Below are 13398 nucleotides of genomic sequence, written 5' to 3'. Positions count from 1 at the left end.
AAAATTATTTGCATATAAACCTGAAAAGGTATGAGTAATATGAACTCCTAAATATTTAAAACCAGATCGAGAGATGCGAAATGGGAGGGATGCTGCATTAATTTGTAAGGCAAGAGAGTTAATCGGGAAACATTCACTTTTAGAAAGGTTTAGTTTGTAACCTGAAAAACTTCCAAAATCAGATAGCTTCTGCACTATTTTGGGACGTTTTCAACTGGATTTGAAATGTATAACAGCAGGTCATCCACATATAAAGAAACCCGGTGTTCCATCCTCATTCGATCAATGCCCTGTATAGACTGCAAGGATTTAAGCGTAATGGAGAGCGGCTCTATCGCTAATGCAAAAAGAAGGGGGCTTAAAGGGCAACACTGCCTTGTGCCCCTTAGTATTGAAAAAAATTGGGAACGTATTTTGTTTGTTATAACAGATACTTTGGGATTAGAATACAGCAGTTGGACCCAGGATATGAATTTTGGGCCAAAACCAAATTTTTCCAATACTGCAAATAGATATCTCCACTCCACTCTATCAAATGCCTTCTCTGCATCCAGGGATACCACCACCTCTGGGGCCTCCCTGGATGCAGGAGAATGCACAATACCAAGAAGCCTCCTTAAGTTAGTAAATGAGTGGCGACCCCTGATAAAGCCTGTCTGATCTGGAGATACTACTACTGGTATAACAGTATCAATTCTAGAGGCTAAAAGTTTGGCGAGAATTTTAACGTCAACATTTATCCTTGGACCACTTTTGATAGATACTGACCACTGCAGACTGGGAACACCCCACTAATCAGTGTTATTCACTTCGCCTGTCAATGCTCATAATGTTATGCCTGATCGGTGTGTGTATATAAATATATATATATATATATATATATATATATATATATATATATATATATATATATTATGCACAATATAATTTATTTTCTGGACTTTTGATTTTTGGTATGAAATATGATCCAGGCCAGTTCTAAAGAGATTCAGGGATCTGTTACACACACAAACAAACACACACACACACACACACACACTGACCGTGAGGACAGGCTGGGTTTGCCACTCTTGCTGCAGCTGGTGTAGATGCCCGGCCCATCGTCAAAGAAACTGCCCAGCGCCAGCTTCTGCCGGATGGACTCGCGCTCATTCTTCTGGGCCTGAGACAGAAGCAGAGGAAACACAGGTTGAACATGAGGACACATGCGCACAGAGACCAGCAGGTGGCAGCAGCGAGACATGAAGCACATTAGCACACACATTCAAAGCTGCTCATGAAGGTCAAAGATTATCTCTACATTATCAGTCACACAGAAAACCTGTGGCGTGCACGGGGGGGGGAATGGGTAGGGGGGGCTTGAGCCCCTGCCTCTTTGATCGCGAAAGCAAAAGTGCCCTTTGCGGTCGTGTCGTGGTGCCCCCGTGTTCCCATTTCTCCTATGTGTGTATATATATATATATATATATATATAATCTACAAAATAAGGTAAAGTAGGCACACACAAGAATGAAAATGTGTTTTTCTCTCATTATCTGTTGCAGTGTTTTGTCTGCTGGATCAGAGCACAGGAAGCATCATTCACTGCTGAGCCCAGAGGATTATGGGTGATTTAAACTGACTTTCCAGTCTATCGTCCACATCCGCCTACCTGAACACAATATATAAAGAACACACTCTTCACACACACACACACACACACACACACACACACACAGACACACACACACACACACACACAGGCTGCAGAGCTTCAGTCAGAGTCAATCAACAGTACAATAGAGACATGCAGAATTCTGTCAAAATATCCTATAGCTACACTGAATTAGGACAAGCAATGCATGATGGGAGAATCAGGACAATATCTACTAAATATAAAAACACAATATCATCACATTTTGACACATACAACACAGCGACACCCTCTAATATCTCTCTAAAGTTACATCAGCTCAAAATGAATTTATGGTTGACAAATTATACAGAAGTTCTGGAATGATGGAAACTGCAGTTTCTTTATACAGTCAATTCACAAGTTCACACTTACAAATAAGTCAGATAAAATAAATGGTGAACGTATTTGGCGTGCTGTCCGGGGAGAGGGCTCCGAGCTCGGTATTTGGCCCGAACACAGAGTACACCCCCTAGTACCCCCACCCCCCTATTTAGGTTAGGAAGTAACCAAGTGAGTGTGAGGAGACAGGGTGGTGGAGGGATGCTGAAAACTGTCGAGGATTCATGGGTGAGTTGACTGTGGTTATATATATGCCTGTACTCATTCTGATTGGGTAGATATGTTGATTACTGATTGTTGACAGCTGGTTGAGATGATGTGATAATTGGATAGCTTATTTGACTTTGTTCCTCCCGAACTACATTAATAAAACATCATTTACTGAAACACATCTTGCGAGCCAAGTATTAGCTCAGCAGTATTCAGTTAGAATGACCTCAACATGCAATATATGGAGCAAAAATGCGCCTGTGTGAGTTTCCCTTATATTTTCAATATTGTCAATATGGTCTGTTTTTAACTCTATTTCACCACATAATATATTTCAATCAAATCCACAACAATCTTGATCATTACTGAATGAATCGGTATTTTTGAATGAATCATTTGAATGACTTAAGACAGTGACATGCCGCCACCTACTGGTGGCTTTAGATTCATATTTAAAGTTTAATTTAAAAAAATAATAATTTCAATATTCATAGCATAATTTATACAATTGTAATGGTGGTGTAAATGCATTCATGCCACCTCTGAGCTGCATTAAACAGTCTGTAAACTCATCTAGATGCCTCCTCAGATACACGTCACTTCTGCAGTGCAAAGACTGATTGTGATTGATATCATCTCATTTCATTAACAGCCATATAGTGTCTCATTATTCTAATTGAGTAAATAAACAATGCATATATTTCAATAAGTTTAAAAAAGGCCCTTGGAAATCAAGAGTAAATTTACATTTGTGTCACAGCTGTGAGCTGACTATGGCACAGAATATGAAGAATGTGAAAAGCTCCAGCTGACCATGACAGGCCGAAACAACACGACCTCCTAGTACTGCGTATCTACAGCACGAGTTTACGTTTGTATTTGGCGTGCTATTTATATGCTGAAATTACTTCTTGCATGCATATGATACGCAATGGGTAGGATTAGTGGTGTGGGGTAGGGGCGTATATGTACGCCAAAAGTGCATATCATATGTACGCGAAAATTACATATTATATGCACTTCAAACACATACATATCATACTCATGCCAACTGTAATTTCTGTGTATATATAGCACGCTAAATTGAAACAGAAAATCATACTATTGATACGCACTTTCATAAGATCAGGCTCGCCAAAACCAGCACAAAAACACTGAGCAAAATATTGTCTAATTATTGTTACTGACAAAATCCTAGAAAATAGAGACTTTTTTTTGGAATCACACACCTCTAACAAAATATAGTTTCATACTGGGGCTGGAATGAATTCAATATTCCCAAATGTAAAATGTAATTTCATTTAGTATGGATCATCTCCTTAATACAGTCTAAATGGATGAATGGTAAACACCAGTGGTGTGCGGTGGTGTTTTAAAATGAGGAGGCAAAGTCCTCTTTTTTTTTTTTTTTTTTTTTTTATATATCAAATGCAAATGTATGACCCTGTAATTAATTTTCCAGGTTAAATAAACATTACATAAAAAGAGAGACCAAATACAATTCTATTTTGCATTTTTACACTATGTAATGTTCTATTTATTAAAACCAAGTATAAATTTATACTATTATAAAGTATGCAAATTTATACTATTATAAAGTATACAAGTATACAATTTAAACTATATATATTATTTGTGAACTATTGTTCAACTTTTCTTTTTAATAGTCAACTTATTTTCAGCAGTCATCAAGCTTGTACACACTGGTCACAGACATGAAGGTGTATCTTTAATTTCACAAAGATGATGTTCACTAAAAACCCCCACAGTCATCATGTTTTCAGCCATTTCATGTTTGATTTTGACATGACATAAAGCATATCTAAATGGCTGAGTTGTTTACTTACTTTTTTTACTTCTCCTATTAACACCATCGTTGTCTTCATTCAGGCTGATTTGAAAACACAATCAAGAAGCGGGATTTATCGCATGAACCAATCATATTCGATAATATCCAATCATAACGTGATGGAGGCACTGCCTCCTCTCACGTGACTATCACTCAATCAATCTCAATTACTCCCTATTAAACCCAGCGCACTCTTTAGGGGTTCTGTTAAAACTCAGTAGGTTCAGAGGAGGCAAGCCTTCGCTGTAACTTCACCTGCGGGTGTTGCTGTTGGACACTGTTACTTTATAAAAACAAGTGACTTTTACACTTTTTAATGTCACATTTTGTAATATTTGTGTCATTTTATTTTTGTAATATGGACTATTTTTCTCTATATTTCATCCAGTTTTTTTGAGGAGACACTGCCTGAACACCGTCTGAGCCTAAACACAGCTCACTGAGAGTGACCTGCTGAACTGTGACAGACATAAGAGCTACAGTGACCAGATCCAGTCTCAGCACACAACACACACAACTATACACACACACACACACACACACTCCCGTGGAATTTCTGACCATTACCGCCCTTTCCCGCAAACATGCTTGATAGAAATTGTGAAAAAATTACACAAACATTAGGCCTATGCTAAACATTCAGAATAACAGAAGATAAAGTAACACTAGCACCACAAATGACAACAAACGCCAGCTTTTTGTTAAAACTCTATCAACTGTTAAATAAAAAAAATCACAATACTTAATTGAATTACTTAACAAATAAGTATTTAACAAATTAAATATAAAACAAATAAAATAAATAGGAAATAAAAACCTCACCATTATCAGAGGTGTTTATGTACCCTAGCGAATGAACATAAAGCAAAAAGAAAATAAATAATACTAAAAAAAACATTAAACGTACTTAACGAATAAATTAAATAATGAATCACTTTGGCGTAGCCTGCTCAGAAAGAGAATGTTACTGATCGACTGTGGTGAACTTCATTTGTTGACTCTTTTCTTGTTACTGCGGGATGGCAGCAAAGGTAAACCCGCCCGTTCCCGCGACATTAGGTCCCGCGGGATCCCGATCCCAGTGCGGCCCTCTAACCGCTCTATTGTCCCTCTGTTCACACTAGACCACTGCACTACTGACATATTAATACATCATTTTAAAAAATATTTCCATATTGTTGTGTTTCTGTGAGGTTGTTTTGACAAACGGCACCTTCTGAGACTCAATGAATGGAGCTCAACAGACACACCCTCAACATCATGTGAGAAATACAGCAAAATAATACTGCAAAAATAAACAAATTTTGCAGGTTTGGTCATCCACACACAGATACAGCAAGACATCCTCATTATGTGTGAGTAAACAACGAAGGCCAAGAGACACATTATTATTGTGCTTCTACAGGAGAGAGACAGAGAGAGTGTGAGGCTGTGCTGAACAGTGAGGTGTAAATAATGTGTGTGTGTGTGTGTGTTCAGGCAGAGACACAGACAGGCCGGCACCAGTCGTCTCCAGCGGGTGGTTGCCTGGATACCAGCCTAATCAAGGGGCCCCTGGAGGATTGGGCCCCGTCCCCAACACACACACGCATCATTTCCTCTCTCTGTTCCTCACCTGCGCCGTCATCAGCTGTTATTCTGTCATATCTCTGCTCTTCCTGTCTAAATCAGCACATGAATAACTCTTGAATAATGTCTTTCTGCTGTGCTCAGATATACTCTTCATTAACACACTGTTTCCTCTCCCTTTCAGTCTCTCATTTCCTCACTGTTTCCTTCCTGTCAGAGCCGTGTGCTCATGGGCCACGGATTTGAATCCGGCCTGCGCTATCTCTACTGTAACCCTGAAGCGTGACGTTATTCAACCACATGACATTTCTCTCTCAAAACATGCAACAAACATCTAAATATAGGAGTGAAGAATGTATATAATGTATTTATTTGATCAAAATACAGTAAAACAGTGAAATATTATTCCAATTTAAAACATGTTTTCTATGTGAATATATAGTAAGGTGTAATTTATTTCTGTGATCAAAGCTGAATTTTCAGCATCATTACTTCAGTCTTCAGTGTCACATGATCCTTCAGAAATCATTCTAATATGATGATTTGCTGCTCAAGAAACATTTATGATTATTATTAATGTTAAAAAACAGTAATATTTTTGTGGAAATAGTGATGCATTTTATGCAGGATTCTTTGATGAACAGAAAGTTCAAAAGAACAGCATTTATTTGAAATATAAATAGAATTTTGATGTTTAATGCATCCTTGCAGAATAAAAGTATTAATTTTGATAATAAATGTAATGATTAAAGTATTAATTGTTAATAAAATGTCTTTATTTCACATAAATTCTTTCACATCCCCTTTTAAACCTCGTTCTCTCTCAAACTCTAAACCCTGAGCTTGTTCTTTCCTAAAATAAATGTCTCTAAACTTCGTCCTGTGGTTTCCTGTGGAAAGTAATCTTATTACATGTCTCTGTCTGTTCTTAGTCCCTCTCAATGCTCACAGACTCTATTAAAACACAATCTACAATATAAATTCAAGCGTTTGCTGAGGCTCCATCCAACACAGGGCAGTAAAAGCACATGAGCATCATCATCATCATCAACTCAGATCTTATAAAGAATAATGAAAGAGATGACGACAGAATAAATGATCAGAGGAGCAGACAGCAGTACAGTACTGGCTATTAAATCCATAGATCTGCTTCTGCATGTCGATCCGTGCCCTTCAGTGTTATTATACACTACACTCTAAAAAATACTGGGTTAAAAACAACCCAAGTTGGGTTGAAAATGGACAAACCCAGTGATTGGGTTAAATGTTTGCCTGCTTGGTAGTTTTATTTAACTCAAATATTGTTTAAACATTACTGTATTCTTTGCTTAAAATTAACCCAAAGTATGCTTGAAATCAACATTTATTAATAAGTTATATGAATAATAATTAAACAATAAACATTTATTAAATTGCTTATTAATAAATGTTCACCTTTAGATTTTTATTGTTGCCTCAAGTAATTGTGTGTCTGATTTTTAATTTCCAACATATTTTGGGTTCATTTTAAGCCAGCCATATAGTCATTTTTAAACAATATTTGAGTTAATAAAACTACCCAGCATGTTTGGCAAACATTTAACCCAACCACTGGGTTTGTGCATTTTCAACCCAACTTGGGTTGTTTTTAACCCAGTATTTTTTAGCGTGTAAGCATCTTATATGAGCTGCGGCTATATCCACAATAAAGCAGCAGCTCACCATCACGGCTTTAATGAACGATGAAAGTGATTTACTGACGGCAGTGATGTGGAGTGTGTGTGTGTGTGTGTGTGTGTGTGTGTGTGTGTGTGTGTGTGTGTGTGTGTGTTTGATGTGTTATTGAATAAAGTGGGCCGCTTCTCTTGAGGTTATGAGATGTATCACACACACATCACAACTACACAATCATTCACCTGAACACGCTCATATCTTCAGACTTCTGATGTGTAAAGAAGCACATCTGACCGTCATGAACTGATTTATCTAGAAACTGAATGAAATCTTAATGATCCAGCAGGAAAGCCTCTGCTCACAGAAGATAAAGCCTGCTCTCTCATGGCTCATAAGACTGAACGCAGATCTCAGTTAGGTATCAATCTCAACTCGGTCTCAGATGTTTCTCCTAAAATAAAAAGCAATAAGAACTGACCCAAATGAGTCATTGTCCAGTAAGAGATAGAGCTGAGAGATGAATGTGGAGAGCAGCTGATGATAAATCTTTCTGCTCATATTGACTTTAGATGACAAATCCGAGCACAGTCTGAAACAATGTTGAGAAACCCCAGAGGAGACACAGAGGAGAGATTTCTGGAGTCTTTTTCTCAGGAGAAACAAGTGAGACATTAAAGAGATCTCCTTTCCTCATGTGATCCTACCTGATAGGAGCAGCTGTCCTGGTGCACCATCTCTCACTGCATCCTCCGGATCCACAGCGGCCGCAGGAGAAACGCCAGACGCTGGAGACCAGGAGTCCCACCCAAACAACCAAACAACCGAGTGTCTCTCTCTCTCTCTCACGAGGTGTCTCACCACCTTCACGTCTCTGGTCTTTGCACACGATGAGGGAAAGATCCGATCGGAGCGCTTGCCACAGACAGGAACGGAGGGTGGGGCACAGGGACTGCTGAAGGAGCAGTGGGCGGGGCTGCTCACTGCTGACCAATCAGATGGCAGCACAGAAGGACGGGGGATGGGGGCGGAGCCAGAGACAAGAGAGAGAGGGAGGGAGGAGTGACCTTTCGGAGTGAGGTGGGGGGTGGAATCGTCCCACGGATTGAGAGAGAGAGGGATAAAAGGAAAGCCAGTGAAGAAAAGCAGTGGGAGGAGAGGGCCATGCAAAGAAAAGAGCCTTTCTGTGGCACATTCCTGCAGCTAAAGCATTCCCGAGACGAGAGCAGACGAGCGCACTGGAATTGAAATGATCTTGTGTTTCTCTGTCAACTCTTTACACATTCCAGCAGCTCAAGACAAACACCCACACACAGCAAACACCATCGAACTAAGATGTGTTTTAGCAAATGTCCTCGACGTTTAACACAATTCCACAAAACAGGTGCTGTTTGGGTCCTTCATTTACATATGTGTAAAAAACAACAACTTTAACAATGAACAGCTGATACCAACTGTTGGTGTCAATACACACACTTCTCACACACACCAGCATCAGTCCAGGAACTTCAGGTCATTTGTAAATGATTTCTCTCTTATCGTTCTTATGATGTTTTCAGCCTGTGTCCTGCCGTGTTACCTACTTATCCTTGCCTGTATGTACAAATGTTGATAAAGCAACATTTTTGAAAACTAATTCTTTATATTTACATTTTAGTTGATAACAGTGTTCCAAGGTTATGTGAAGCCTTGTGAAAAAAACATAAAGACTTTTTTTAAGGAATTACAGAATTAACTTACTTCAAAAGAATGAATGAATAATTAAAATGAAACATATTACAGTTTAAATTTATGTAAATTAATGCAGTTAGTTGGAGTAATTAGTTAGTGTTTTTTGATCCACTGAAGAAGTACTATAGAGTGCCACAACTGCCGAAATAATAAATATGTATGTATGTATATATATATATATATATATATATATATAAAATACAAAGAAATGCAAATAAATAAATAAATAAAATAAATAAATCTGAAAATAAAAATATGTAGACAAAAAATACATAAATAAATGAAAATAGATAAATAAATGATATATGAATAAGTAAATAAAAGTATAAATACATATTTATTTTATTTTATTATTATTTTTTAAATTTCTTTTTATATTTATGTATTTATTTATCTCTTGTTTCTGTGGCTTTGGCATCCCATAAAGCACATTTTTATACATAATTTCATAATTCTATTGTCTTTGAAATATGGTGCTGCTGAATGTACTGACAAGCATTTATGGTAAATTAAAATATACTTTAATGTAATTTCTATTGAAACATGTATGTTATGCATTTAAATATCATGATTTTATTTAGAAAATATCTGATAATTGAAAAGTGCATGTTTGTAGATATATCAGCATCAGATTCTCTTTCTAAAAGCATTGTGTAGTTATTACAATCCTGTATCTAATGTGAGGCTTTCTCTTGGAGAAGTGTAGGATAAACAGGAGGGAGTTTAATCTGTCTGTGCCATCTGGCCCTCAGTACACATAAACCAGATTAACTCTCTCCTCACTAACACACAAACACACACACCATACACCACATTCAGCGCCAACACACCCTCAATCTCAGAATGAGATTGAGGTCATCAGAAGTCATTGTGATTCACACACTCATGTTGTGGACAAGGTTTCACACTACTCGGGTTAACACCTTTTTAAAATCCCTGGTTAAACAGCTACAACCCTGGATAAAGGAATATAACTGTGAGGTTTAGTGCTGCATTTAACCCTGCGCCAAATCCAGCGAATGTTAGCAACAGACAACCAATCATAAAGAGTGCTTGCCTCATTAAATATTCATAACCTGAAAGTGTGCAGAAACTTCCATATGTTGGGTTGTCACAATCCAGGAATATCTAACTTTGATATAACACCTTGGAAAATATTGATATTGAAATTGTTTTAAATATTTTAGTTGTCACGGTTTCCCCTGTGTTTTGTATGTTCAGTGTTCTAGGACTTTTATTTTGAAGTTTATTTTTTTCACAGTGTTTATTTCCTGTGTTTAGTTCCTGTTTAACTTTGTTTCTTAGTTACCCTTATTTGTTTCCATGGTAATTGACTACCCACACCTGTGTCTTGTTATTATTATTAAAAGTATGAGCGTGTGAAAGTTGAAGGTTACTGAGGGAAAGTGAAACAGTAATGTAGAGCACAGATGACATCAGTTTTACTAGCGCATTAGTGCTCAGCTCGTCTGACTGTTCTCTGGCCATTAAATGATTGTCAAATCCCTTTCATGAGACATAAAGGACAGAGGATAATCGCCTCTCTCTCTCTCTCTCTCTCTCTCTCTCTCTGGATTACGAGCCGTCAGAAAGCAGCACATGTGTGTGTGTGAAATAAGAGGACATCACTGTCTTTAAATATGTGAGCATGACATCACTGTTTCTGATGTCAAAACAGTCGCTCTGATTCTATCTGTGTGTCAGCGATGCTCATGAGATATCAGACATTAGTGTTCTTGAACACATCTGAGGAGGTGTGATGCTTGCTGAAGTGTGTGTGTGTGTGTCCGTCTGGTGATGCAGTGCAGGATCTGGAAGTGCTCCAGAATGTGTGTGTGCATTATATAATGCACCATAATGGCACAATCTTAAGATAGAAACAGTCTAAATACAGTGATGAGCAGCAGATATGAGTTAACTGATCAGTTTAAATGATAATATCATGACTAGATTTTTACATCTGCTGAAGAACATGTGAGTGTAGCAGAATGACCAGAACCTTATATAGTCATCAGGGCAATAGTGAATATCATGATTTTCATCATCTGGTGCAGACGAGGTGTAGGTGTGTGTGATCAGTGCTCGGGTGCAGGTAATGGCTGAAAGAGTGCAGGTGAGATCAAGGGGGGGATGATGGGAAATGTAGTGCAGAAATGGTAGATCTGTGACAGTACACAACTCCTCCCTGTAGGCGTGTCCTCGCGCCAAAGATCGTTAAACCAGGGAGGGAGGGCGGGCGTCCTGGAGTCTTGTCAGGAAGGTGAGTGGGGCAGTGCAAACAGGCTAGGAAGCCTCCAAGGCAGGGCCGGCAGTGCAGGTGATCAGGGAGGTGCCGACAGCTCAGAGGACCAGGGAGGTGTAGGCCATTCAGGGAGCCAGGGAGGCACCGGCAGCTCAGAGGGCCAGGGAGATGTAGGCCATTCAGGGCACGGGCAGTTCAGAGGGTCATATAGGATTGGCTTCCGTAGCCTTGACTTTTGGCCCGGCCACGATGACTGGAGACATATGGCTCAGGGCTCAGGCATGGTGGCCATCTTGGCTGAGGGCTCAGGCATGGTGGCAATCTTGGCTGAGGGCTCAGGCGTGGCGGCCATGACGGAGCGAGACTCTGGAATGAGGGCCATGATGGGATTAAAAGGGAAAGGAAACCTTGACACAGACTTCACACTCAGGGAGCACTGTGACCACTGTGGGTGTCGTGTCTGGGGTAGACTCACGTGCAGAGGTAGGGACTGAAGGCGAATTAAGAGAAGACATAGGAGCTGGGAAGAGCTTGATGTAACTCAGGGGCTGTAGAAAATTCTGGAGCGGAATCTAAAGATGTATGGAGAGGATGAGACATTTTGGAGGACGATCGACTGAGGAGGATTGCGTACAGGATGTACTGTTCTAATGAACGGTTGTTAGTGTCCCAGGACAACATTGAGTACAGAGGTTCATGAAGGCCTCCATGGAAAAGAGTCATCAATATATCATCCTCCAGGAAGACGGCGGAGGCCAGCTCCAAAAACGTCTGAGCATAAACCGCAAGGGAACCGCCATTTTGGGAAAGGGAGTGAAGCTGGTCAATAGGACAGAGAGGAATGTTTATAGCTGCCGTCTGTTTTGGTCCGGTCTTCTTTTCATACTCTCGAAGAAAGAGATAGAGGTTAACAGATGGTTTTTATTGACAGCACTTGCGTGGAATGTGGGAAGCAGGTAAGGTTGCAGTTCAGTAGATACTTTGAATGAGACGAATAGAGTGATAACTTGGAATGTCTTTCTCTTACAGGAACTGGAGATCGTGAATGGATGGTTAGGATGATGGATGGATGCACACACCTCACTTGGAACAAAGTGAGTATATTTGCAGGCACACACAGGAGAATTGAGGAAGGAGAAGACGCTGGAGAGGAGAACAGGAGGAACACTGGAGACAACGCTGGAGGTAACGTTGGAGAATATCACAGAAGATCGCTGAAGTAACAAGGTAAGAGTCCACTTTGTAGGAACTAGACTGGACAATGAGTGAAGCGAGGTGTGTGCTCAGATGGGTGAGATGATGATGGTGCAGATGAGGTGCAGGTGCGTGTAATCAGTACTCACTTGCACCTGCCTGTGAGTACAGGTGCAGGTGATGGCTGAAAGAGTGCAGTTGAAATCAAGGAGGGATGATGGGAAATGTAGTGCAGAAATGGTAGATCTATGACATCCTGACAGATGTCACAGTTTACTTTGAAACAATTTTCACTCAGAAATTGCTAGTAAATTTTAAATAATTACAAAAAAAATGGAGCAAAAAAATGGAGGAACACAATAAATTAAACGTAAAACGTTTATTCAAGAATGAACAAGTATTTTCTGGTAAGAAACGTACTCAAATAATATTTGTTTTATTTATTTGAAAAATCTTTTTTTACAGTGTATTTCCACCTGTGTGATGACCACTTGTGATCAGATCACCACAAACGCTCCTTGATAGCAGGTCAGAACAGAGTCTCTGAGCTCTAGTACTGATGACTGATACTATATATGATGGATGTGTTTTCTGACATGAAGCTATAGCGGCTGATGCAGTGTTTCTCTCTCTCAGATGTGAGTACTGGTCTCTTGTGTTGTTCTCTCGGTGTGATCCGCAGGGAAGAGCCACTTTTAGACGAGTGACATTTCCACAGCGTTCGTTCATGAATGTTTAACTACACTCACAGCAGGAAGACAAAAACTAAAGAGGTGGAAATAATGAGGGATCACTGTAAAAAAGCCTCTTCAGCAGAGAGCAACTTCAACACGTGTGTGTGTGTGTGTGTGTGTGTGTGTGTGTGTGTGTGTGTGTGTGTGTGTGTGTGTGTGTGTGTGTGTGTGTGTGCGCGCGTGTGTGTGGTCCTGTTAAACCGTA

General features: G+C 39.5%; 1 protein-coding gene across 3 annotated transcripts in view; it reads right to left on the bottom strand.

The window, feature by feature from the left end:
- The window catches only part of schip1 (schwannomin interacting protein 1), a 216368-nt gene that overhangs the window by 13988 nt on the left and 188982 nt on the right, over positions 1–13398 (bottom strand). For 2 of the 3 annotated variants that reach the window (XM_051863770.1, XM_051863771.1), the window contains one exon: positions 1044–1162. In XM_051863770.1, the coding sequence (XP_051719730.1) occupies positions 1044–1162 (119 nt within the window). Of the gene's footprint in view, positions 1–1043; positions 1163–7999; positions 8230–13398 lie in introns of those variants that run through there. The other variant, XM_051863773.1, reaches the window with a different exon arrangement.

This window comes from Ctenopharyngodon idella, chromosome 15, assembly GCF_019924925.1.
Source record: "Ctenopharyngodon idella isolate HZGC_01 chromosome 15, HZGC01, whole genome shotgun sequence".
In the NCBI taxonomy this organism is placed as follows: Eukaryota; Metazoa; Chordata; class Actinopteri; order Cypriniformes; family Xenocyprididae; genus Ctenopharyngodon; species Ctenopharyngodon idella.
This window is presented reverse-complemented; position numbering and strand designations above follow the sequence as displayed.